Here is a 24,642-nt window from a genome sequence, read left to right on the forward strand (position 1 = left end):
CCCAGCGATCACTCCTACCAATATTGACCTATTGGTCCCTTCGTTATTCAAAGTGCCTTCTCTCCCAGAGCATGAGGCAGTCTTCCATAGCACGGAGATATCCTCCTGGCCATTGTTCATATGGTCCTTAGGTCTTAGTCTGTCTTAGTCTAATATTATGTTATTTTATATTCCACCAAAAAGGTCGCCCAAAGAACTCTACAATGGGCCCCTTGGCCTAGAATTAAACGAACAGGGTGAGAGAATGTCTGAGTTCATCATATCAACCAAGACCATCCATGGTAACTCACAGTTCCAGAAGGTCGAATCTAAACGTTGGACATGGGAGTCTCCCGGTGGACAGTTCTACAATAAGATTGACCACCACATCAAATTCAATCGAAGGTTTTGCCAGACTGATGCCTCTGTCTTCCAAAATTCCAAAAGGGATTGGACCACTGTATATTTTGTGCAATATTGTACTTGACAGATCGGGGAGAAAGGACTGCAAAGTTTAAATTTAAGAAGAGAACTCCTAGAATGACCCCCAAATGGGTGCTCTTTGGCACTATTGCTGCCATGTGGTAAGATGCCGTCGGAGACAACATCAACGAGGATTATGATCGACTGGTTCAGCACATTAAATGATTTCGCGAGAAATGCCTATAGTGGGAAAGCCACAAACAGATGCCTGTCTTCAGAAACGCTTGAGCTCATTCACCAACAGAATTTGCTCGAGCTACGGGCAACCACAAGCTAATGTCTGAGCTCACAAAGCTGTGCAGAGAAGCGATAAATCTTCGAAGACCTCAATGAGAGAAGAGCAGCAGTGTTGGCCGATGTGGCAGAAGCCGGGATAAGTATTCACAATGCTCGCCTGTCTAAAAGAACAAGAGTACTGCCCTCTGACATCCTGATGGATCTATCACATCTTCCAGAAGGGCAATGGAGAAGATTATTCACAACTTTTACATGGATCTCTTCGACAGCCACGTCCACCTGCATACATACCAAATTCCATAGGATGAATATGTCGTTCCCAAGGTCCTCCCTTCTGAAATAGACACCCCATTTCAGAACACTAGTCAAAGGACAACCACAGGAGCAAGCTGGGTTCCAGCAAGGATTCAGCATGACCGACCATATCCACACAGAAACCAAACTCACTGAAGTTTTGCGAGAGTTCAAGATGCCACTCTGTCTAACATTCATCCATTTAAAGAAGGCCTTCGGATCTGTTGAGACTGAAGCAGTCATAGAAGCCCAAGCCCAACTAATGTTCAGATTCAGTACATCAAGATCCGCCACGAGTTGTATTACATATTCACCACCAGGATCTCACCATTCTGCCAGGAAGTGATCATTGATGTCAATAGAGGGCTTAGGCAGGGTGATACCATATCACCAAAACTCTTCAGTGACACCCTTGAGAACAGCATACGATGACTGGAATGGGAAGGAATGGGAGTGAAGATAGATGGTTGGTAACTATACCACCTCCGCTTTGCTTTGCTGATGACATCGTTCTAATAACACCAAAAATTAGCCAAACGCAGTAATGCTAGCTGATTTCGACTGCAAGTGTGGAAAGGCCGGACTTCAGCTGAATCTCAGCAAAACCATATTCACGAAAAACAACTAATGCCTGAGATTCCATTTGCTCTCAATGGAATGCAGCAGCTATGTGTACCTGGGTCAAGAACACAACATGAGAAATGACTTGGCACCAGAATTACACAGGAGGAAGAAAGCAGCATGAAATGCCTTCGAGAGCGTTGAAGAAGGGGTTAAGATGATGAAGAACCTGCTGCTCAGAGCACTTCATTTTGACTTCCCCATTTCCCTGCACTAAAATCTCAGAGTACTGGGCTCCACAAGATAGGATGAGAATGCTATTTGAGAATCACAAAGGGAATCGAAAGAGCTATGCTTGGAGTATCACGTTTCACTCAAGTGAGAGAAGGACTCTGGAGTTCTGACATCTGTCGATGGTCAAGAATCAGGGGCACTTTCTTGTTTGCCAAAGCGTCAAAAATCGGATATGCCAGACACGTAATGCAATTCAGAGATGACGTCTGGACTTGAGCTGTTACCCACTGGATTCCACGGGACATCAAAAGACCACGTGCCGCCCAACAACAAGATGGTCAGACTTCGTTGTCAAAATCCTGAATGAAGGATTTAATTCTCTTCGTCTTCCTGGAGCGATCAGATATCATTGTTGGTTACATTAGCACGTAGCATGGACAAATGGAGACGTTACTGGCTCCCTCTCAAGAAAATCGAAGGTCAATGGGATGACAAGTGATATATTCCACAAATTGAGTGCACTCATTCTATGTCAGTCTCTCTCTTTCTGACTCCTTTTCACTTAGCATGTCCATCCATTTACAAGCAACTCTCATGAAATCATCATTCCTAACAGCTGCATAGGATTCCAATGTGTAGATACCAAGGTTTCTTGAACCAGGGAACTGTTCAGGGCACTTGGGTTGTTTCCAGATTCTGGCTATTGTGAACATTGTGACGAGTGCTGCAATAAACGTACAAATGCAGATTTCATTTCCACTGTTCTATTTTGCATCCCCGGGATATTTTACTAGAGGTGGTATTGCCAGGTCATACAGAATCTTGATATCTAGTTTTTGGAGCAATGTCTATATTGTTTTCCAAAAATCCTGGACCTTTGACATTCCCACCAACAATGAAAGAGAGTCCTTTTTTCCATGTATCTATGCCAACACGGGTTGTTCTTGTTCTTTCTGATGTGTGACAGTTTTTATGGTGTAAGATGATATTACATTGTTGTTTTGATTTGCATCTCCCTGGTGATTAGAGGCGCAGAGCAATTTTTCATAAAATATTGACCGTATGTTTTTCTTTCTTGAGAAAGTTTCTGTTCATTTCAACTTCACATTTTTCAATAACATTGGAGGGTTTTTTCCTTGTAAAGATCAACCAATGTCTTGTATATACTGCATGCTAAGCCCCCATCTGATGACTATTGGGTAAGTAATTTTTCTCATTCGGTGGGCTCTCTGTATTTTGGTCACTGGTCTTTTGTTTGTTTGTTTGTTTGTTAATGTGCAGGAGCTTCTTAGTGTAATGTAGTCCCATTCATTAATCTTTGTTTCCAAGTGGTTTTTCATCCTTAAAGATGATTTGAGTTTCAATAGCATGGAGCGTTCTTCCTACATTCTTCTCCCTGTAACTTGTGGATTCAGGTCTGATACTGAGGTCTTCAATCCACCTTGATCTGACTATTGTGCTTGTCTTAGACACAAATCTGAATTCATTGTTTTGAATGTAGCTGTCCAGTTTTCCAAGCACCACTTGTTAAATAGATTTCCTTGGTCCGTTTCAGATTCCTTGCTCCTTTATCAAAGATTACGATTTTCTTGCTCATTCTCACCACTTCTATACAATCTCGTACTAGAAGTACTTGGCATGGCGCTTAGAAAAGAGGAAGATATCAATGAAATCCACATAGGAAAGGAAAAAGTCAAGCTATCACTATTTGAAGATGACACAATACTATACTTACAATATCCTAAAGCTCTATAGAAAAGATAGAAAAGCTCCTAGAAACAATAGGTATGAAAGCTAAAGTGGCAGATTAAAACAATCAATACACAAAAATCTATGGCTTTACGCCGGACAAATAGTAAAAGAGAAGAGGGAGATATTTTTTAAAAAAATACCATTCACAACAGTGCCTCAGAAAATCAAATACCTTGGAATCAGCTTAATTACAGAGTTGAACAGGGCTGGACTGTTATCACAGCCAGTAGGGCGTTTGTCTTTCACGCGGCCAAACCGGGTAAGATTCCCAGAATTCCATGTGTCCCCCCCCTCGAGAACCTCCAGGGGTATATCCTGAATGCAGAACTGGGAATAACCCCAGTGCTTCGCCAGGTGTCTCTCTCTCTCTTTCTCTCTCTCTCTCTCTCTCTCTCTCACACACACACACACACACACACACACACACACACACTCACGTGCGCCAACCTTCAAGAGCTGAAGGACTTATCCAAAGGAAACTACAAAAGTATAAAACACAGCTTCAAGAAATGAAAGAGGACACTAGGAAATGATGAAGACACACCTCCTGCGCCTATATCTGGAGGATTAACATTATCAAATAACAATACTCTCCGAAGCATTATATAGATTCAATGCACTCCGTACAAGGATAACCTTGATGTTTTCCAAAGAAACAGACAAAATACGCCAGAAATTTATATTGAGCAATAAATCCCCTTTAATAGTGAATGAGATTTTGAGAAAAAGAAGATGGGTTGCATCACCTTCCCAAATTTCAAACTGTACTACAAAGCAGTAGTCACTCAAACAGCATGGTTTTGGAATAAAAACAGACCCACAGACCAAGGAAGAGAGTTGAATATTCTGACACAGACTCACAAGAATATGATCACTTAATCTTGATAAAGTGCTGGCACTCTAGAGTTGTGAAACTTCAGTAGATGCTCACCCTCAGTTTCCACATGAAGTGTGGTTAATACCGGATGTTTAGTTTTGATGACAGCGCCTCCCCTGGAAGGAAATTTGCTAGGATCACTGAATGAAAACTGGGAAATTGAGGGTTGGAGACATGCCAGAGGGTCTCAAGTGCATACCTTTCCAGGAGCCTGGCAGTCACGCCCAGGGATGGCCTCTACTGCCATATAAGGTCAGGAATGGCCACGAACCTGAGAGTCCCAAATAATCCTCAGAAGAGAGCAACAAGCTGTAAAGATGCCTCCACACCCGACACTGACTGAGTTCATCCTGGGCAACTCAGAACAGGACGGGTGAACCCACCACACACTCTAAAAGAACCCCGGCAGCCAAAAACCTCCAGAACCCAATCAATGTCGTGCTCGTGGCTGATCCCAGCGGGCTCTGAACACGCCCCTCACACATGAGAATGGATATGTGGAAAAAGCCAAGGATGCAGGTTTTGTAACTGAAATCTCCAGGCTCTTGTGGAGTCGGGAAAGGGTGGTCACCTTCCACTCCATGTTTTTCTGAGAACTTGAGAGTCATTCCCAAGAGCTGCCTCTGTTACAACAGAAGCTCCTTAAAGGCCACAATCCAGAGACTCACAAATAAATCTTGGATGAGATCAACATTCTGTACGGATGCCTCGTGTGACCAAAGTCAACATCCAGTTAAAAATTTAACCTCAGGGTGCCCTGACCATAGTATAGCGAGTGGGGCGTTTTGCCTTGCATGGGATCGACCTGGGTTAGATCCCCAGCATCCCATAAGGTTCCCCAAGCACTACCAGAGTTAATTCCTGAGTGTAACGCCAGAAGTGTCCCTGAGCATCGCTGGGTGTGACTCTAAAACAAACAAAAATAAATTAACTGCAGCTCTCGCACCCTATCTAAAAGTTCAGAATTCCTAGAACATGACATCTCATTCTCTAAGCCATTGTTCTATCAGGGGTGGCACACCACATTTGCTGGGGTATAAAGTAGAAGCAATACATCTCAATTTAAAATATATATAAATATAAATTTTTATGTAAATATATATTTATATGTATATTTATATGTATATTACATATATTCATATGTAAATATATAAATATATGCACCCAAGACTCAACCTCTAACAACATTAGTGCACCTCTAACACAAGTCATCTCTGATTAACATGTTTAATGACACCAAGGTTAGATACAACAATTTTCACACACTTTCCTCTAAGGAAAACTTTTGGGATCATTTTAAGCAGATTTTTCATAATAAGCAATACCAAATAAATTCTTTAGGATGAATATTTTGGTCACGCTTGGGTGGTGGAGTGGAAATTTGAAATATGGTGATGGGAAGGAAGGGGTAATGGTGGTGATTGGTTGTGGAATATTTAATGTAATTAAGTATTGTCAACATTTCATAAAAATAAAAGGAAGCAAATAGTTGCATGCTACTGACTTAGTGTGATCCCTGTACCCCGTCATCTCCAGAACATTGCCAAATCATGATGTGAAGTACTTCCCTCACCTGAGCACAGCGCGGTGTAGCCCCGGAGGTCCAAGACCTCGGCTGGGTTGACTCCGGAAATACATCCCTGATCCTATATCTTTCCTGCAGAGCTTCATCCTGGGGACCTCACATTAGATTAGTAGCCTATTGGGCAGAGAATTATAGGGTGTTTTGAGGAGGCCGTCCTGAAAACAGTGAATAAAACCCCAAACCAACTTGATATACCCCTCAACTGGAAAATATGCTCTTCACAGAGTCTTGTAATAAATTAGTGCCAGGGATGACATTTCCTTAACAAAATAAAAACTTCAAAGTCAATCAACATAATCTCCCTAGTTTGTAAGTCAAACATCACGCTGATGTCACGAACAGTTCCAGTGAAGCATGTTTGTTTTCCTGATTGAGAACAGAATGTGCTTCTGATTATGGTCTGGTTTGAGATGGCTCTGCAAGGTAGAGATCATTCACTTCTATGACTTATTTTGATCACACATCATTACTATTGCTCTGTTTTCCTAGGGGAAACTGAATGTGGGTAAAATGGGTTTATGAGGCTGTGGATGCTGCTGTATTTTCCCCAGAGGTGCAAAGCAGCTCTGGACTCTTCCACAGGACACCTAAAGACAGTTGGCTATTTTATTTTTCTGCTATTCTACTGAGCATCGATCTCAACACAGGTTCCATTCTGACATGTGGACTTTCACACTTTCACGGGATGTGTCCTGGGTTCTCTCCGCTCTGGAGCACAGAATTTCCCTCTTGCGCACAAACTTTAAGCTATCTCTCTCTTTCTCTCCCTTTTATCGCCCCCAATAGACGTGTTATAGTTTAGAAAAAAGGATGATAGTTTGTCAGAAACATGGGACACATCTTTCTGAAGCAATTTTCCGTTAAGCTCTATCCCCATGAATAAGGATATGCATATTGGTGCTCTGGCATTTGGAAGAATGGAAGTCCTTTCCTTATCCCATTTATTCTTCTTTCCCTAGAACAGACCGAAGGCACAGGTGTTGTCCATCAGACAGACAGAACCATGAGACATGGACCTTTTTGTCCATGATTGGACAAAACAGCACATAGTCCATTAATGATTCCCCATTTTTTACTCTAGAAGTGACTTCGACTTGTTGAACAAATCAAAGCACCCAATCATTTGCATAAAATAAAACAAATTTGCAAAGCTGATTTATTCCGTAGAGATCGACAAAAACACTAGTTGAAAGAAGAAAATAATTAAGAGAGAAAATAGAAAAGATTTCGGTAGAGAAGAAATTAGGATGGCAGTCTAGACTTTATGTTTTGAAATTTATTTTCATTGGCTCACAAGAGCAGAATGTTAATGTCTTTTAGAGGTTCAATATTGCTGCATAGTATTCATCACCAAAGTGACACGACCCTCCACCTGAGCCCACTGGACCCTTTCAGTCAGCTCTCTCCGCCCCGTGGTCTCCTCTGTTCTATGATCAGTATCTCAAAATTTGTTTCTATTGGACATTGTTCACTTGTTTTCATACTTGATATTTCTCATATGAGTGACAGATCTGCTATTTGCCCTTCTTCTGGCATATTCTGCTTAGCATAATCCTATACATAACTGTAACAAAAAGAGTACTGTTTTTCCAAGTTGAACAGTATTCCAAGGAGGACATGCACGTCTGCTCTACCCTCTCATTTTCATTGCAGCTGGGTTCTTTGTAGTTTGGGGCTCTTGAAAATAGAAGACTAATGAATAGAAACACTAATTTAGCTGGCTGATTTATTGTTCATTGTCATGCTTAATAGATACCTAAGAGAGAATTGTTAGATACAAGGATAGCTTTTTCGTGGGGTGGATCTCTACATACTTTTCCACGTAGGGTAAAGCGGATTATATAGTCACACCAATATGAATAAAAATCCCCGGGGTTTCCATGTTGTAAATTTCTGCTCTAAGTTTTGTTATTTCTTTCCTTCTGGCTGGTTTGGGCTCCTTGGTTGGTCCTTCTGTAAGATCTTGAGCTGTGAAGTATATTATTTATGTGGACCCTTTGTTCCTTCCTGAGAAATGATTGGAGAGCTATAAATTTTCCCCTTCGCACAGATTTAGCTGCCTCCCATACTTTATGGTAACTCGTGTCTAGGTTTTCACTTGTTTCCAGGTATCTTCTGAGTTTTTTCTTGATTTCTGTCGTGACCCACTCATTGTTCAACATTGTGTTGTTCAATTTCTGGGTGTTTGGTTTGCTTCTCTGTGTCTGTGCTTGGTAAACTTCTATCTTCAGTGCATTATGGTCTGTAAAGATTGTTGGTACAATTTCTATCATTCTGATTCTATTTAGGTGTGTTTTATTGTTCTTTTTCAGTTCTTTGTCATCATTATTACAGACCTAAGAGTAGAATTGGTGGATAGAGGGGTAGCTCTATTTGAAGGGATTGGGCGGAGGGGGAGAATCTCTACATAGTTTACCACGAAGGGTGAAGCCGAATATAGAGTCTCTCAATATGAATAAAAATTCCTTTACTCCACATCACCAGGGTGCTTTTTATTTTTGTACTTTTTGAAATAGGCATTTCTGCTTATTGACATGTTAGTGTTGTTCTGACTTTAAGTTATTAGAGTATCAGTGCTGATGAGCTTTTTCCATGCCCTTGTTGGTCATCTTATATGTTTTCATTGAATAAGTGTCTGTTCAGCTCTACTCACTTTTCCATTTTTCAGTTACTTTTTACTTTGCTCTTAGTTTTCTAAGTTCCTTATGTATTTAGATATTTGCTCTTACGTTGTCAGAATTAAGCTTGTGATTATTTTCCCTCATTCAGTAGGATGCTCTTTTGTTTTGATGGTAGTGTATGTCACAGTGCAGACGATTTTTTCCTTGATGTCATCGGCATGATTTACTTTTGTGTTTGCACCTGCCAGTCGAGATGGGTCATCAAAAACAACATGAAGCCTGTGTCATTAAGGTCTTACCCTCAGCAATAGATCGTGTGTTCTGGTCAAACATCAAATTACTTCATGTATTTTGAATGAATGTTTATGCATGATGTGAGAGACTTAACCAAGTTCTCTTGTGTGTGATAATGCAGTTGTCTGAGAACTAGTTGAAGAGAATTTCCTTGATGCCATATATATCCCTGCTCTTTTCATTTTACTTACCTGCCTACATATCTGAGGGCTTATTTTCATCCTCTTCTTCGGACTCTATAGGCGTGAGTATATGCTTACTTAGTCTACTATCACACTGTTTGCATTACTACACTTTTAGAGTGCAGTTAAAGTTCGCGATGTAATACCTCTCCTCATAGACTCAAATTTCCCCCCATCAGAACAACTGAGTAGATTTGAAAATCTTTGAAATTCCATACAAATTTTGGTATTGCCACTTCCAGATTCAGCCATTTCTTAATTTTCTGGAGGAGACCTTTGTAATATCAATTGGGGAAAGCTTAGTGAACAGTGAAATAATTTGGAGCTTATGGCTGGGCTATCCAGCCTTTTTCATTTCTCAGAGAGAAACATTATCGTACTGAACCAACCAAGATCTTTGGGGCAGGTATGTGGATTTTGAAGCAGACCTTGGATGAGAAGCTGCTTGAGTTCTGGCTGGTTTGAGTTCTAAACCCCGGTTTTATATAACTTGGCATTGCCAGAATGAGGTGTTTCCAACTTAATCCCCATTCAGATATGGTATTTCTCATGGATCAGTTATTATCTGCAACACAAGCTTCCTTGTTCAAATGAAGCTTTTGTCCTGCCCTTTGATGCCCCTTTTGCTTGCTGACCGTTGCCTTCACACAGCTGTGGACCTTTCCTTCCTTGGGCAATAGGAGATGCATGTGGAAAGCTGTTGCAGAAAAGTCCACTGCAGGAGAAGTGAGGCCCTACTTACCTTAATTTTTTGTCTCTATCCACGCACCGCTCTGGACTTTTCTCCTGTCCAAGGTGGTCTGGGTGTTTCTCTTGTGTGGACACAATGCTACTTGATGTGAGGGAAGAGAAAGCCAGGGTGCCACTCATATCCTGTCATAGTCTTCCCATGCCCCCATAAAATGAGTTTTTTCCTGCAATCTGACGGAAGCTCTGTTGGGAATGTGTGTGTTAGGGCAACATCGACCAGCATTACGTGTGTGGCAGAGGCCTCTCTGACTCAGGGACCCTCATTGAGCCAGGTCACCCAGGTCCTGGCAGGAGAATGGCCCTCTGCATGATCTACATGCTGAGTTCATTGCCATCCATGACTTTGCTCAATTGCCTCCTCAGCTTCAGAGCCTACCTTCCACCTTCCTGTTATCTTCGAACTCTATTCACAGAAACCGCCTCAGCCATCACGTCCCCACAAATACTCCGTGCTAGGAGACACACATCTCATAAGGGCTCTGTCCTTCAGTGAATTTCGACAGCCCTAGTTGTTCCATGATGAAAATCCTTCTCACTAATAAATTTCCCTTCTCTTTCCATTCTCGGTCACCTATCTTGTCATTGTTATCAGGCCACCTAGTTTGCCCAAAAGAAACTTTGATTTTTACAGAAGAGCATATTTAGTCCGTGTGAATTTGAGTCAAGTAGAAGTTTGCATCATTTATTGTTGCTCTGCTGTTATTTGACTCTGTGACTGCAGTGGCCCCCTTTTACTGGCCTGCTCTTCCATTTAATTTCTTTTGTCTCCTATGGCATTACAATTTGTATTATGCGTATCAGTGTGGTATGTCTTCATGATCAATGTACTACGTTTGCGCCACTTCTAATCCTAGGTCTAGTCTCATCTCATTGAAGGTTTCTACCACTCTGTCATCTATTGGAATGTTAAGCTGTACAGATTATGGTATTCAAATGCCAATGAATTCTTTATTATCTTTATTCAGCTACTCTCTTTTGGGTACAGTCTGTTCATTTCCTCTGTAAAAACCAAAAAACATAATTCATTTTTTTCATTGAATAATCTGTCCCTTGAAGAGAGAGGTCTTTCCAGGGGGCCACTCCTGGCATAACTCAGCCTGGTCCTGTCACGGGCTCACACAAACCAAGCTCAAAATCGTGGTTTCTCAGGACCCACCACGGTTACACCTACACATGATGTAGGGACCCTGAAACATTGGAAACCATACCCAAGGCCTCGGGAATCTTGCAGATGTCTCCGAGGCCCCTGGAGACACAGAGCCTCATCATGTCGGGTGCAACATCATTTGCTATAATGAGGCTTAATCCTAGGATACGTTCGAATTGACAGGAAACTCAAGCCCCAAGTGCAGCACACCGGATTTTGCTCTCTCCCGGGACTCATTCCTTCAAAAGGTTCTCCAAGCCAATGTCCTTTCTCTGTCCACCCAGCAGGAAGTCTCTACAGAGGAAATCAATTGCGCAGAAGCATGGTGCTCTGTACGTCTGTGTTCTTTCATTCACACATGCATGGCTTAAAGTAATTCCCTTCCATCTAGACTGTGCTACACAGTTACTGGACTAAGTAGCCTCCGAACAACCAGACACGCACTTGTAATTGTGGCACTAGAGAGGAGATAGTCTAATGGCAATTCATAGGCTCTGTCTTTCCAAACAACTATGATCCTTGCCCAAAGCAGAGGCGCATAACTCAGCAGAGCCTTTTCTAGAATCTTTGCCCAAGACTTTGCAGCCTGGGACGCTGGGACATAATTTCAGTCGAGGGAGGGAGAGAGGGATGGAAGCCAAACCTCGTGACCTACACGTGTCGCTGTGGGCAGGACCAGGAAGCTCTCACAGTACAAATGACCCTGCGCTGCCCAGGCTCCTGAGTCCAGCTGCTGACTGCTCATCCCTTGCGCAAGCTCACAGCTCCCAGCCACAAACACCATGAAGCTGTCCCTGTGTGCCCTGCTGGTCGCTCTGGCCCTTTGCTGCTACCAGGGTGAGTACACGTCCCCCATCAGATTAGCATCAGACATGAACTCAGAAAATGACTTAGAGGGGCCTGAACACATGCTAGTTCATAATGTTTCCTCTGTGAACTGTTCCCATAAAAGTATATGCTGTTCCACTTGAGTCTTATAACTTATTATTAATCACCAAATTACAATTTACATGACGGGCTCAGTCTGATCATATTCCATATGGTAGGAAGGAAGAAAGAACTAGGAGATTCAGGTGTGAGGCCTAGAAGTATTGCATGGCTTATGTCCTTGCTTAGCATGTGGCCATTTAATTCTCAGCACCATATATCTTCCCATCAACGATCGTCAGGTGTGGTCCCTGAATATTTTGTGGGTGCTGTTCCAAAAACTTGAAAGAAAAGTAAAGAAAGGAAATGATGCAGATGTGAAATCGTGTATAATTTCTCACCAGATCTTTGAACTGGAGCCCAAACTTCCATGCCTCCACATTGCCTGTTCCTAGTCAGGTTCACTGCGGTCAGCAGTACAAGTATAGCAGTAGGCTGAGAAAGAGTTCCAGGTATCAGGCAGAGATCAAGAGATCACCGTATCATGTCATGTAATAACATACACGAATAACAGTTTGTGCCTCGAAAATATTCTTTCCCCTATAGATCTCTAAGGGGTCTGGGTTACCTTCATCTCATTTTGTCCTCCTAAGGCTGTGGAAAAGGGTGATATATGCACAAGCGTTCTATGAGAAACAACATTGCTCGTGTATTGTATTCTCTTTCCCTCTATTTTAGCTGACGCAGCCATGACTTGCCCAGCCCTTGCGGGACAAATGAGTATGTTTGTCGCTGGCTCAGAATCTGCCTTTAAACTATACATGGCTCAATTTCATGCCCCTGATGCTGCTGTGGAGGCCGTGATGCTTTGGAAGGCCTGCTACGATAATGCCGTGCCCTCTGCAGGGAGAGCTCGAATTGCAAAAACTTTGGTAATTTCTTTTTATTTCTACTTAGATCTATGAGCTGGGTTGCAGAGATATGAAAGAGATGTGCGGATGATCTTGGAAGGGGGGTGGAGAATCACCCCTTGTTCTCTTCTATTAAGTGGAGCCATGTCAACATGGCAGGTGGGAACTTTCCACCTGCCTACAAGAGTAGCTGTACTGAGGTACAGAGCATCCTGGCAGGTCAGCCCCGTACCCGCAGCCAGAACACCCTGTAAGGATAAATCCAGGCCCCACGCATCATGTGGAAGGGCCAACAACCTCTTTCCCCCTCCCTGCGTGCCATGATGCTAACATCTGCACAGGCAATGTCGTGCAGATGGGAGCGAGCTGAGGGGACACAGGAAGCTGGGATGCAGATAGCACAGGCTTGTCCTTGGGGGTCTGCAGCCATATGCAAGCCTGTACCATTCTAGGCACCTCATGCCCTCACCCACCACTCTCCTTCCCCTGTGCAGTGGGCATGGACCCCACCTGCACTGCTCCTGCTGCCTGCCGCCCTCATGGCTTCATGAAGAAAGGAGATGAGGGAAGATGTAAGATGTTCCACCAGAATTGCTGACTCCCAGGCAGGCAAAGCGTCATCTGCAAATATACACGGGATCTGAACAGTCCTGCTGACAGGCACCTCACGTTCCACTTCAGAACTTGAGATCAGGAATCTCTGAAAGGACCGCTCCACCTTCACATTCCTGTCGCTAGGTTAGAGTCACAAGCACCTTAAGGATGTCAAAGAGAAGGTTTTGAACCGAGACTCCAGGGAATATTTGTGGGCTGCTCTGCCCGAGGCAGGAACCAGCTGTGTGTCAAAGACCCCATGTCTAGGGCAGCTTTGCAGGATCCTCTTTTCTGTGTTGACTGAAATATCATTGACATCCTCAGGGATAAGCTGTGTGAACCTGTCAGCTCTCTTGCAGCATAACTGACCACCAGTTTTTTTCTGCTTTTACCATTACAGACGAACATTCTTGCGGCCTGCTAGAAACAATAATAACAAGTCTTCTATCTGTCATCTATGACTTACAATGATCTAATGATTTTTAAGAAAATGTCAAGGTTTCAATCTCTCTTTTAATAAATTACTTGCTCGGCACACGTCTGCTCTCTATTTTTTTTGCAGTGGTGTATGGCTTTGAGTTTGTAAAGAGTTCTATGAAGGGGCCCTTTCTAGTTATGAATACTCGGGTGCAGAAAAAGAGCGTTTTATTACCCTTGGAAACATGGCAGCAGGGGTCCCAAGAGAAATACAGCTCCAGGGTCATTCTGTACCTCAATACATATTCCATATTTGAGAAATAATTGAAAATGATACCTTATATTTGAAATGCAGAAATGCAAGCATTCCTGTTCACTCTTCTTTGAAACGAAAGTTTATGGCCTACTTACATGTCTAATCTGCAATTCTCCACATGGAACTATATCAGTACATCCTCATCAGAGCCATCACCATCCTGGGTGTTTCTTCTCCACACCATGTTTCCACTGCTGTCCATGTATAGGTCGTGGTTCCTAGTCACCCACACATTTGTGGATAAGGGCAAGGCTCAGTTATTCACCTCTCTCGTTAGAACTCTGCACGCTCACATTGACCAGGTGACTGCGAACCCTTACACACACCAGGGCTAATGGTCCATTACTGCCACTCAAGAGTTCAGAAGACCAGAGTGGTGATACTCTCTGTGACCTCCATTCTTTTGACCTACTGTGATTCCAAATAAATAGTCTTAAATTCTCAGTGTAGCCTCAAAACAACAACAGAAGACCTCAGTCTTCTTCCCGACTCACTCCAATCTCTAGTCCCCACTCCTTCCTTTTGGACCCACTCAAATGAACGGACTCAGTGAACTGGACCCTGAGAAACTCTTTTTTGTTTCTTTAATGTAGGAGTACTAGTATTTGTCCCGCCATTGATGTAGCTGATTGAATGGAGCAGGAACTCTACATGACTTTTAAAAAAAATTTTAATCGAATACCTGTGAGATAGACCATTAAAAAACTGCTCATAATTGGGTTTCAGTTATACAATCATACAGCATCCATCCCTGCACCAGTGTATATTTCTCAGAGCCAATGTCTTTGGTGTTCCTACCACTAGCCCCAACACCTCACCCCCCAATCTCAGCCTCCATCTATAGGAGGACTTTTATTTTTGTTCGCACTCTGCTTTTCTTTTTGTCTATTATGTTTTGCAATACAGGTAATAAGTGGCCATGGTTTTTGTTTGCAGCATTCAGTATTTTTTATTGGTTTGCTCCTGATCCAAATGCGGTTCCATCAGGCAATAATAAGCCTGTATTGCTTTTCTCTTTCCTTGGTGTCATTTGTCCGTTTAATTGGCAATAAACTTTTTGTATAGACACAGGAAGACAGTTGAGACTATGCCATGTAACAAAACTAGACTCTTAGAGGAGATGCTGAAGACTTGACGCTGAGGACCAGTTGTTGAAGATGTGTAAGTCGATGCCGAGACATTGAGGATGAGCAGGAGAACTGGGATTTTGGGATTTCGGACTATGAAGAAAGCTACGACTATGATTGCACCAGACCAGATGACGATGAGGAGGAGAGAGAAAGTAACCGACTGCAGACCAGCCCTGGGTTCTGGTTCCTGGGTCTCCAGTTCTACCGATTGTTCGCTTGCCATCTAGCCTGGGGAGCCGGCTCTTGACCACCGAAAGCTAAAGTCAGCCTGCGCAGGACTATCACACCCCTCCTTTCTCTTTATTTGAATACTGGAAGGGAACCAGGACAACTCTCCCCTCCACCCCTTTGCACTTTACAAACCCTTTGCATTCTAGTAACTGAACTACCTTATTTAGGGGTAGATCTAAATCTCGGGGAGAGGGAGTTTGTGAAAGGGCCTATGTAACACATTTTTTATATAGTCCCATGTGTTGTCTTTTGCTTACCTTTGCTTTGCCAGTGAGATCAAATCATGAGTTTTCTCAATATACTGTGTGGCTTTGGTCAAATGCTGAAGTCTTTCCTCATTGGACTTGATCTTTGTGACTAGTGTGAGGCAGGAGTATAGTTACATTATCTGCACATCATTCTCCTGTTTTCCCCAAATCAGTTGTTGGAACTTTTTGATTTGTGATGATGGTGTTGTTGGGCCCACGGGTGGCTCAGGTGAAGTGGAGAGGAGAAAGACAGTCACTTTCTACCAACTGCCTCTGCCACCGGACCTAGGATTACTGAGTTCTCATCTCACCTCACAGAAAGGAATTTCAGATTAAACAGGCAGTGAAATTCCAGTTTTCATTTTGTGGTTTTGAAGGGAAACAGGACAAGAAAGTGGGAGAGTGTGGAGAGTAACGTGCCCAAGTAACATGATCAAGTAACATGCTTCGCCAGCTTCTCCAACGAAGAATGGAGCCCCTACACATGTCTCAGCATTAGACGTGAAAGCTATACATCTCAAGTGGGGATTGAGGGTGACACGTGCTCAGGCACCACGTGTACTCGGCCACATGTGCACATGCGGCACAGGGGCTCGAGCAGCATGTGAGTGCCTTTCCTTTGTTCAAGGTGGCCTGTAGAGGGTTTCTCCAACCTGTCACCATGAGGGTCTTCTACCTAGATAAAATTCCATTGCTAAGGAGGTTACAAGGGAGGAAGGAAATAGAGATGGTCTTTGAAATTCCTTTCCTGATCTTTTGTTTCTGCAGGAGCTTCTCTGCACTTGTTGCTATAGATGGTGAGGCTCTTTCCAGGCGCTAGTTCCTCCTTTTCTGCAAGGTTGACCTTTGCAACTTCAGGAAACTTACTGCCCTCATCTGGGAAGAAGGCCTTCCCTATCTTCCTGCTTGCCTACATTAGGTTCCTGACTCTTGATCCAGGCATATGACTCTGTCCTCACATTGGTGAAGTTCTTGGTTTTCATATCTGACATGGATACTCTTTCCTGTGTTCTCTCTCCTCTTCCAGAAGTCCTAGAATTGCAATGTCATTGTACTTAAAGCTCATCCATAAATTCTTTGTATCTTAATTTCGCTTGATTGTTCATTCCTTCTTCTCCTCTTGGTCGGATATTTTCGCGCATCTTCTCAAGCCCGTGGAATTGCCACTTCCTGGTTTTCCTGATAGCTTTCATGGTGGCATCACTACTGTTTGAGCACGATTAGATTCCAGTTTCAAAATTCCCAATAACGTGTACCTCAGGCATGTCTGATGTTCTTCGTATAATCTCCTTTCCTACGATTATTTTAGTTACTTAGTACTTTTAAGATTCCATACATATTTTAGAAGGGTCTGTTCAATTCTTTGAAAAACATCATTGAATTGTTTAAATATGTTTTTCAACCGAATCACTATGAGATAGAACATTACAAAATTTCTCATGGTTTCATTTCAGTAATACAATGTTCTAACACCCATCACTCCACTAGTGTAATTTCTCACCTCCAGTGTCCCCAGTGTACTTCCCACCATCATGGAATTTCAATAGTTATTTTACCTCTACTACCCAGCCACCGCTAGGCTCCAGGCCGCTTTCCGGAGCACAGAACACTTAATACCCATCTTTCATAATTTTCACACCATACTAGATGGGCTCCAAATCTTGTATGAACCAGAGGAACACCTGTAATGGTGAACGCATGCCGCCCTATAAGTCTCCATCCCTTTCGGAAAGCCCGACAACTAGAGAAATTTCCCCGCCCACATGTTAGAGCATGGCAAGCTACCCGTGGTGTATTCGATATGCCGAAAACAGTACTAAGAATGGGCCTCATTTGCCTGACACCGAAAGAGCCATCAACATGGCAGCATTAGGAAGGATGAGCAAGGAGAGGCTGATAAAATCTTGGGAATGAACAGGACTGCCAAAATGAAGAAAGACTAAAATGACTGTTTGTACTTTAAACACTCATATGCTGGCATCAGAAGCATCCATCGAGGACCATATGGTGCAAGCACAGATGGTTAAGTTCGACATCTTTGATCTGAAAGGTCCTCTAACCCATTTTGGCACACAGAGCAGCTTCTTACTGAAATGCATCTAGACTGTGAGCTGTACTACAACCGCGTGCTGCCCAGGGAAGGATTTTCCCTCTCTATCCTGTTTTTCTGCATGGAAATTGGCGGCGGCGGCAACACCCATGTGGCGAGAGCCACATCCTAAGACTCCAAACCCAGAGGTATGAGTTTGCAGTGACGTGGCTCATAGGCGATCATGAGATAGGAAGGCATTACCGGTGCGCTCTCCACCTAGATAAGACCTGGAGCTTCCACATGCGAAATGGACCCTGTGCTCCTAAAGAATATGATCCGAGAGGCCTTCTAACACATTTTAGAACCCAGAGCAGCTTCGTACAAAAATGCATCTAGACTGTGAACTGAGGTAAAATATCAGAAATCCAAAACTGTGCGGCCGCTGTTGCTGCCGCGCGAGCTCAAAGAGTCTTCATTCTCAGCAATGAAAAGAAATCATAAAATGATGCCTTTTCAGCAGGCCTGAGTGTGGGGGAAAATTCCAAACAATAATAGTGAGTTCTCTATTGAAATGTTGAATGTATTCAAAGTATAGAGAGAATAAAGTGAAGATCATTAGCTACTTAGGTGGGGGGTTGGTGGGAGGGGGGATATTAGTGTTCTTGGTGGTGGAATATGTGCACTGGTGATGAGATGGGGGCTTAATCATTATATGACTCAGACTTAAGCCTAAAAGCTTTGTGTTTTTCTCACGGTGATTAAAAAAAATTATATATATACTAATGATAGTGGCGTCAGAGGATATCCTTGCCTTGTGCCTAATCTCTGGGAAAAGGCTCTGAATTTTTTACCATCAATTATGATATTGGCTATGAGTGTGCTGTACATGAGTCATTTTCTATCCAGAAGGATGTACCATCGATCCTTAATTGGGGAAGGGGCAGTTATCATTAATGGGTGAATGTTTGATTTTGTCAAAAGCCTTTTCCGTAACAATGGATAAACACGTGACTTTTATCATTTGTTTATATGGAGCATTACACATATTGATTTGTGTATATTGAACTACCCTTGCATCCCTGGCGTGAATCTCACATTAATTGGTATAGATTCCTTCTGACATATTGAGTTCACTAAGTTCACTTAACGTATATTAAATAAAACCCTTTTATTTAACCTTCTGGATCACACCTGGAGATTCTCAGGGGCTAATCCTGGTGCTACACTCAGGAACTACTCCTGGTGATACTCGGAGGATCAATGGGATGCCAAGAATTGAACTTGGGTAGGTCCTGTGAGAGGTAAACACCCTACCTGTTGTACTATCTTTGTACTATCTTTAAGATTCCTGCGTTGCGTTTGACCTTTAAAAAAGATTTCTGTAAGCGAAAGATCCACTACCTCAACAGTACAAAAGACAAACAGATAAAATAATCACTAAAATCCATAAAAATTTCAAATAAAGGGACCAAGGATGGGAGGTGACAGTAAAGTACGCACCTGATATGTGTAATCCCTCTGTTCAATACTGGGAACAGCCCAAACAAAATCTACTTTCAATTCACACTGAACACAGTAAAAGAAAAATAAGCAAAGATCCTAGACTGTCGCCTTAGAAGGGGCAATTTTGCATGTGTTCTACTCTCATGGGCCAAGAGAAGAGAGGCATCAGATGAGGGTCTTGGAGTTGTTGAACAACTACACAGAGTACCATTGCCATATGAGACCAATCTTAAGAGATGAGAGACTAATACAAAACACATGCCATGGGCTCTGTATGATATGGTATCAACACGAATGAGAAGTTTTATAGTCTTAAGGTTGAGGTAGGGACAGGAGTGCCTGAAATATGGAAACAACCCAAATGTCCAAGAACAAACGTCTGGATAAGGAAACTAGAGTACAAAGAACACACATAATGAAAAACTACTCAGCCACTAGGAAAGATGAAGAATTGAAATTTGCTGGTACACAGGGGTGATCTGAATAGTGTCAGGATAAGTGAAATCAGTCAGAGGTAGATGGGCAGATTAAGAATGAATTCTCCTATGTGAGATATATAAAGATACGGTAGGAAATATCACATTCCCAAGGGCATTTGAAACAAAGAGCAAGAGAATAGATCTTCAGTCCAAATCTTTTCACTTGAGTGGCAGGGTGAGGGTGTGGTGATAAGTCAGGGAAGAAAGCACTAGGCCAACGGTGAAGGGAAAGCTTACCTGCCACAGGGAGCAGAAGGGAATCCAGGAACATTGGTGGAGAGAAGTGGGCACTGGTGATGGGATCCTTGTCAGAATGTTGTGTATCTGAAAGTCACTCATAAATATCTTTGTAACTTTGTAATTCACAGTGATTAATTTTTTTTAATTTTGTAAGTCTGTAACTGTAACTCATGGTCATTCACTAATAAATTTTTTTTAATTGAGGATTGCTTGTAGAGACCAATGACCTTAAGCAAATTTCTGGGGCCTGCACACAGATGTAGCTAGAACTTCACAAAAATGTCATAGATCTCAAGGTCACCAGAATCTACCTCGGTGTGTGTCACAATATGTTTGTGCCAAAAGGAGCTCAATATTGTGACCCACTCTTTACAGTCACCACTTCCATTTCCCTCTGTGGTTCTGCACTTACCAACAATGGGCCTCCAGTTCTCTTTGGCCCACCCCTGCACCAGCAAAGAAAGATTATGGCGCAATGATGAGAACATACATCTCACTGATTCAGACAGATCTAGTTATGCTTCCAGCCCTGCATCCTATCTCTACAGTGAACTACCCCAAACACTCTAGTGAACTAGTGAAACTTATCATCATCAAGTCATGAGGTTTTTGAATGAATATATCATAAGTGTGTCACCAGGGCCTTACATTTTATAAGCGCTTGATACCATACATATTTGTGTTTTCTTGTGTGAGAGAATTAAATCGGGAACTCACAAATGTGAGGCATATGTTCTTCATGAGTCAGATCTCATGAGGCACATCCACTGCCCTATCTGTGATTTTTTTCTATTAGCAGGGCCCATGGGTTAGGTTCTAATTGCTTCAGTGTTGCAGTCATACCCAGACGTTTCTCAGACTTCACTCCTGGCAGGCACAGGGGTGCCCTATGGAGGTGCCCCATAACTAACCCAGGCCATATTAATTCAAAACTAGTGCCCTACCCACTGTACTATCACTAGTCACCTCCATTGAATCTTGACCAAGAGATATTCTCCCACTTAATGACAAGTCTTCCCCCTTGCCTTGGTTATGAAGACTACCAACTGTAGTAAGTATCGTGCAACCATCACTATGAAAACAATATTCTAATTTCTAGCTTCCTTCTAACTCCCATGCTTTCGTGACTTCATCTCATAAGCAAAAATGATGGAAAGAATCCTGTCATATAAAATCCAAACAATAAATAATATTCTTGGATACTGAACTGTTGGTCATCTTTCCAGATCTCTTTTGAATTAGTATTATCTTATGTTGGTCAATATTTGTTTTTTTTGCTCCTACGGCCCTGTACTGTCTTTCCTTAAGCTGTGTGGCTTTTTCATCAATTAGGTGCTCCTGTCACTAACTGGATTCCAAGAGACATTATCCCTTATTTATCTTCTTACCTTCCAGTATCACCTGTGCTCAGGTCACACACGGGACTGGTCCTCTGTGCACTCTCTTCCTTATCTTCTCCTATTCACTGTCATTAGCTGTCGAAATTAAAGGTCAATCCTACAGATGGCCCTCACTTCTTTCTTTTTTAATTCTCTCACAAACAGAAGAGAAAGAAAAAACTAAATGAACAAATCCAGCAAGGGAAACAAAACGTCTATGGCTCTAAAAACAAAACTGGATACCTGAAGTTCGGGTAGGGGAAGGAGAGAATCAGATCTTGGTGCTATTATTGTCAGTGAAGGTTCAGAGGCAGTCTTTAGTGTAAATGTATTGGACCAGAGGCAAGTCTTACTCTTCGGTTCCATCTGCCTGAGACCTGTATGATCTCATGTTAGACATCAAGTTCTCTTCAAAGGTTGAAGATGAATAGGCTAATCGACTCAATATAAGTTTTCCCAACAACCTCTTTTCTCATGTAAGACCTCTGCTCTGAGACCCCGGAGTCTGTGTGTTTATGTGTGTGTGTATGTGTGTATGTGTATTGTCATGGCTGCATTTGTCTCAGAATGTTACCCACAAGATTCAGCTTTGTGGACATGAAAGCATCATGGGTATTTCAGTTTAAAAATTAAAATGAGTTTGACCCGAAACTAGGTAGGGCTGAATTTATGTTATTCTGATTTCCTTGGTGAAACGTACTCACCGTATTTTTATAAACATTAATGATTACTGCTTCCATCTCTTTCTTTTATGAATGTTATGATATGAAGGACTCTTTCTTTAATTTTTATAAGTGAATCACCGTGAGGTACAGCTACAAACTTATGAACTTTCATGTGTGCATTTCGTTTACATCCCTCCACCAGTGCCCATTCTCATCCTCCAATGTTCCTAATGTTCCTCCCTCTACCCCCACAAAAACCCCCACCATAGCACCCTGCCTCTGCCGAAAGTAAACTATAGACCAAACATGATGGCCATTCAATAACTCTATTGCAAACTACAACATCCAATAGGAGAGAGAACAAAAGGAGTTTTAATCACTCCAGATTTTTTTTCTCTCTCTCTCTTTCTCTCTTTCTTTCCTTCTGTTATTCTTTCATTCTTTGTTTCTTTCTTTCTCTCTCTCATTCTTTCTCGGTTGATCTCAAAAACAACAGGATTTACATGTATATTAATACATTTTATATCATTTTGATAATCTCCTCATCGGCCACCGTCCAGAACTCATGGCTCTTTCTTGGGAAGGGAGCATAGAATGAGGCCCCGATAACCATGCCATTGGACTCCAAGCCAGGCAGTTTCCACTAGCGGTGTCCCAAAGGGGGGTGGGTGATTGGTCTTCATGCCCCCAGGGACCCAGCCCCAGCATCTGACTTTCACAACCCAACTGACACCACGCTTCAGGCAGTTTTCCACACTCTCGGGCCGAACTTCACATATGAGTGAACCTATTCCTGAACCGCTTGGTTGCGACACATCAGAAGACACTCCCTACTCATTTTCCATAATTACCACACCATGCTTAAGGGTTGTGATAAGTAATAAGAAAAGTTCTTGAATATGGCACCGACATCAAACAAACCCCTCGCAATCTCCCAAACCGGCTGACCATCTCGCCTTAGACAGCGCATGGCTCAGCACGCCAGGTAGGGAACTCTGTTGTGAGCCCTGCTGGACATCACTAGTTGTTTTGTAGGATACAGATGTTGGGCATCGGTGGGGCACTGAGGGCCTGCGACCGGGCTGACTCTCAGCGCCATCAGGCATTGAACCAGCGGCAGAGCACGACTATTAATGGCCGCCCCAAAAAGCTACTGTCCCTCTCGGAGAACCTGGTAAGTGACCAAGCATATCCCGCTTGGACAGCAGGGCCACACAATCTACCCGTGACGTATTCGATATGCCAAAAGCAGTAACAGTAATAACAATGTGCTCTACTTGTTCCAGGAGTGAGCAAATGACATTGGGCTACACTAATGTGCAACAGGGACGAATGAAGACATTACTGTGCCCTCTGAAACAATCCATGAACAATGGGATAACAGTGATACAGTGATACAGTGGTCATATATGTATATACATGGATATAATATATGTTTGTACATATAATAAATAATAGGTGTATATCATTTATATGTTATCCTATGCATGTTATAGATATTTTTATTTATATAGAACATAAGTGTTTATAGTTTATAGAGAGATATTTATATATATATAAAACAACTACTTGATCCACTCATTTGTCATTGGATATTTGGGATATTTCCATATCATGTTATACTAAATAATGAAGTGTACATAGCTCGGCTCTCTACATGTCTTTTCAAATTAGTTTTTCGTGTTTAAGAGGGAAATGCCAACAAATGGAATATCTGGGTTTGATAGGAGTTCCATTCCTACATTTTTCAAAGAACTCTCAACACTGTCTCAACAGAGCATGCATCAGACAACAAGCCAACCAAGAGCGGATGTGGGTTCCATTCTCACCACAACACTGCCAATATTGGCTATTTCCAAACGTTCTATATGTGTTATACTCACTGACAAAAAAACCTCATTAGCATTTTGATTGAACAGTAACTGATAATAAGAAAGTAACATGGAACACTTTATCATGTACTTATTTGCCATCCTATGTCCTCTTCATGGAGATGACTACTCATTTTCTCTACCAATATTTAATTTAAAAAGAATTTTTGTTTATCTCTGTTTCCTCTCGCCTGATCAGTGGCGAGTCCTCTTTAAAGATACCTGTAGCTTCAATGTCATGGAGGGTTTTGCCCACGTTGTCTTCAATGTACCTTATGGACTCTGGTCTTATGTTGAGGTCTTTAATCCATTTTGATCTGGATTTTGTGCCTGGTGTTCGGTATAAGTCTGAGCCCATTTTTTTTCATGTAGCTGTTCAGTGTTGCCAGCACGTTTTGTTGCAGAGGCTTTCTTTGCTCCCCTTCACATTTCTTGCTCCTTTATCAAAGATGAGATGATCATATATTTGAGGGTTTTTTTTGTGTAAGGGTATTCTAACTTGTTCCATTTGTCTACTGCTCTGCCTTTGTTCCAGTACCTAGTAGAGCTTGAGATTGGGAAAGGTGATGCCCCCCATCTTCCTTTTCCCCAAAATTGCTTTAGCTGTTCGTGGGGGTTTGTTGTTTCATATGAATTTTAGGAGTGTTTGGTCCACTTCCTTGAAGAATGTCATGGGTATCCTTATAGGGATAACATTGAATCTGTATAATGCTTTGGGAAGGACTGCCTTTTAGACAATGTTAATTCTCCCAATCCATAAACA

The 24,642-nt window shown here is 42.3% G+C and overlaps 1 protein-coding gene across 2 annotated transcripts in view; it reads left to right on the forward strand.

The window, feature by feature from the left end:
* Positions 1-11,726: 11,726 nt before the first annotated feature.
* LOC129405686 (secretoglobin family 1D member 2-like) overlaps positions 11,727-24,642 on the forward strand; it is a 34,276-nt gene continuing 21,360 nt past the window's right edge. The window contains exons 1-3 of one of the 2 annotated variants that reach the window (XM_055142742.1): positions 11,727-11,833; positions 12,602-12,795; positions 13,769-13,903. In XM_055142742.1, the coding sequence (XP_054998717.1) occupies positions 11,779-11,833; positions 12,602-12,795; positions 13,769-13,792 (273 nt within the window). In that variant the 5' untranslated portion in view covers positions 11,727-11,778 and the 3' untranslated portion in view covers positions 13,793-13,903. Of the gene's footprint in view, positions 11,834-12,601; positions 12,796-13,768; positions 13,904-24,642 lie in introns of those variants that run through there. The other variant, XM_055142741.1, reaches the window with a different exon arrangement.

Source organism: Sorex araneus, chromosome 6, assembly GCF_027595985.1.
Source record: "Sorex araneus isolate mSorAra2 chromosome 6, mSorAra2.pri, whole genome shotgun sequence".
NCBI lineage: Eukaryota > Metazoa > Chordata > Mammalia > Eulipotyphla > Soricidae > Sorex > Sorex araneus.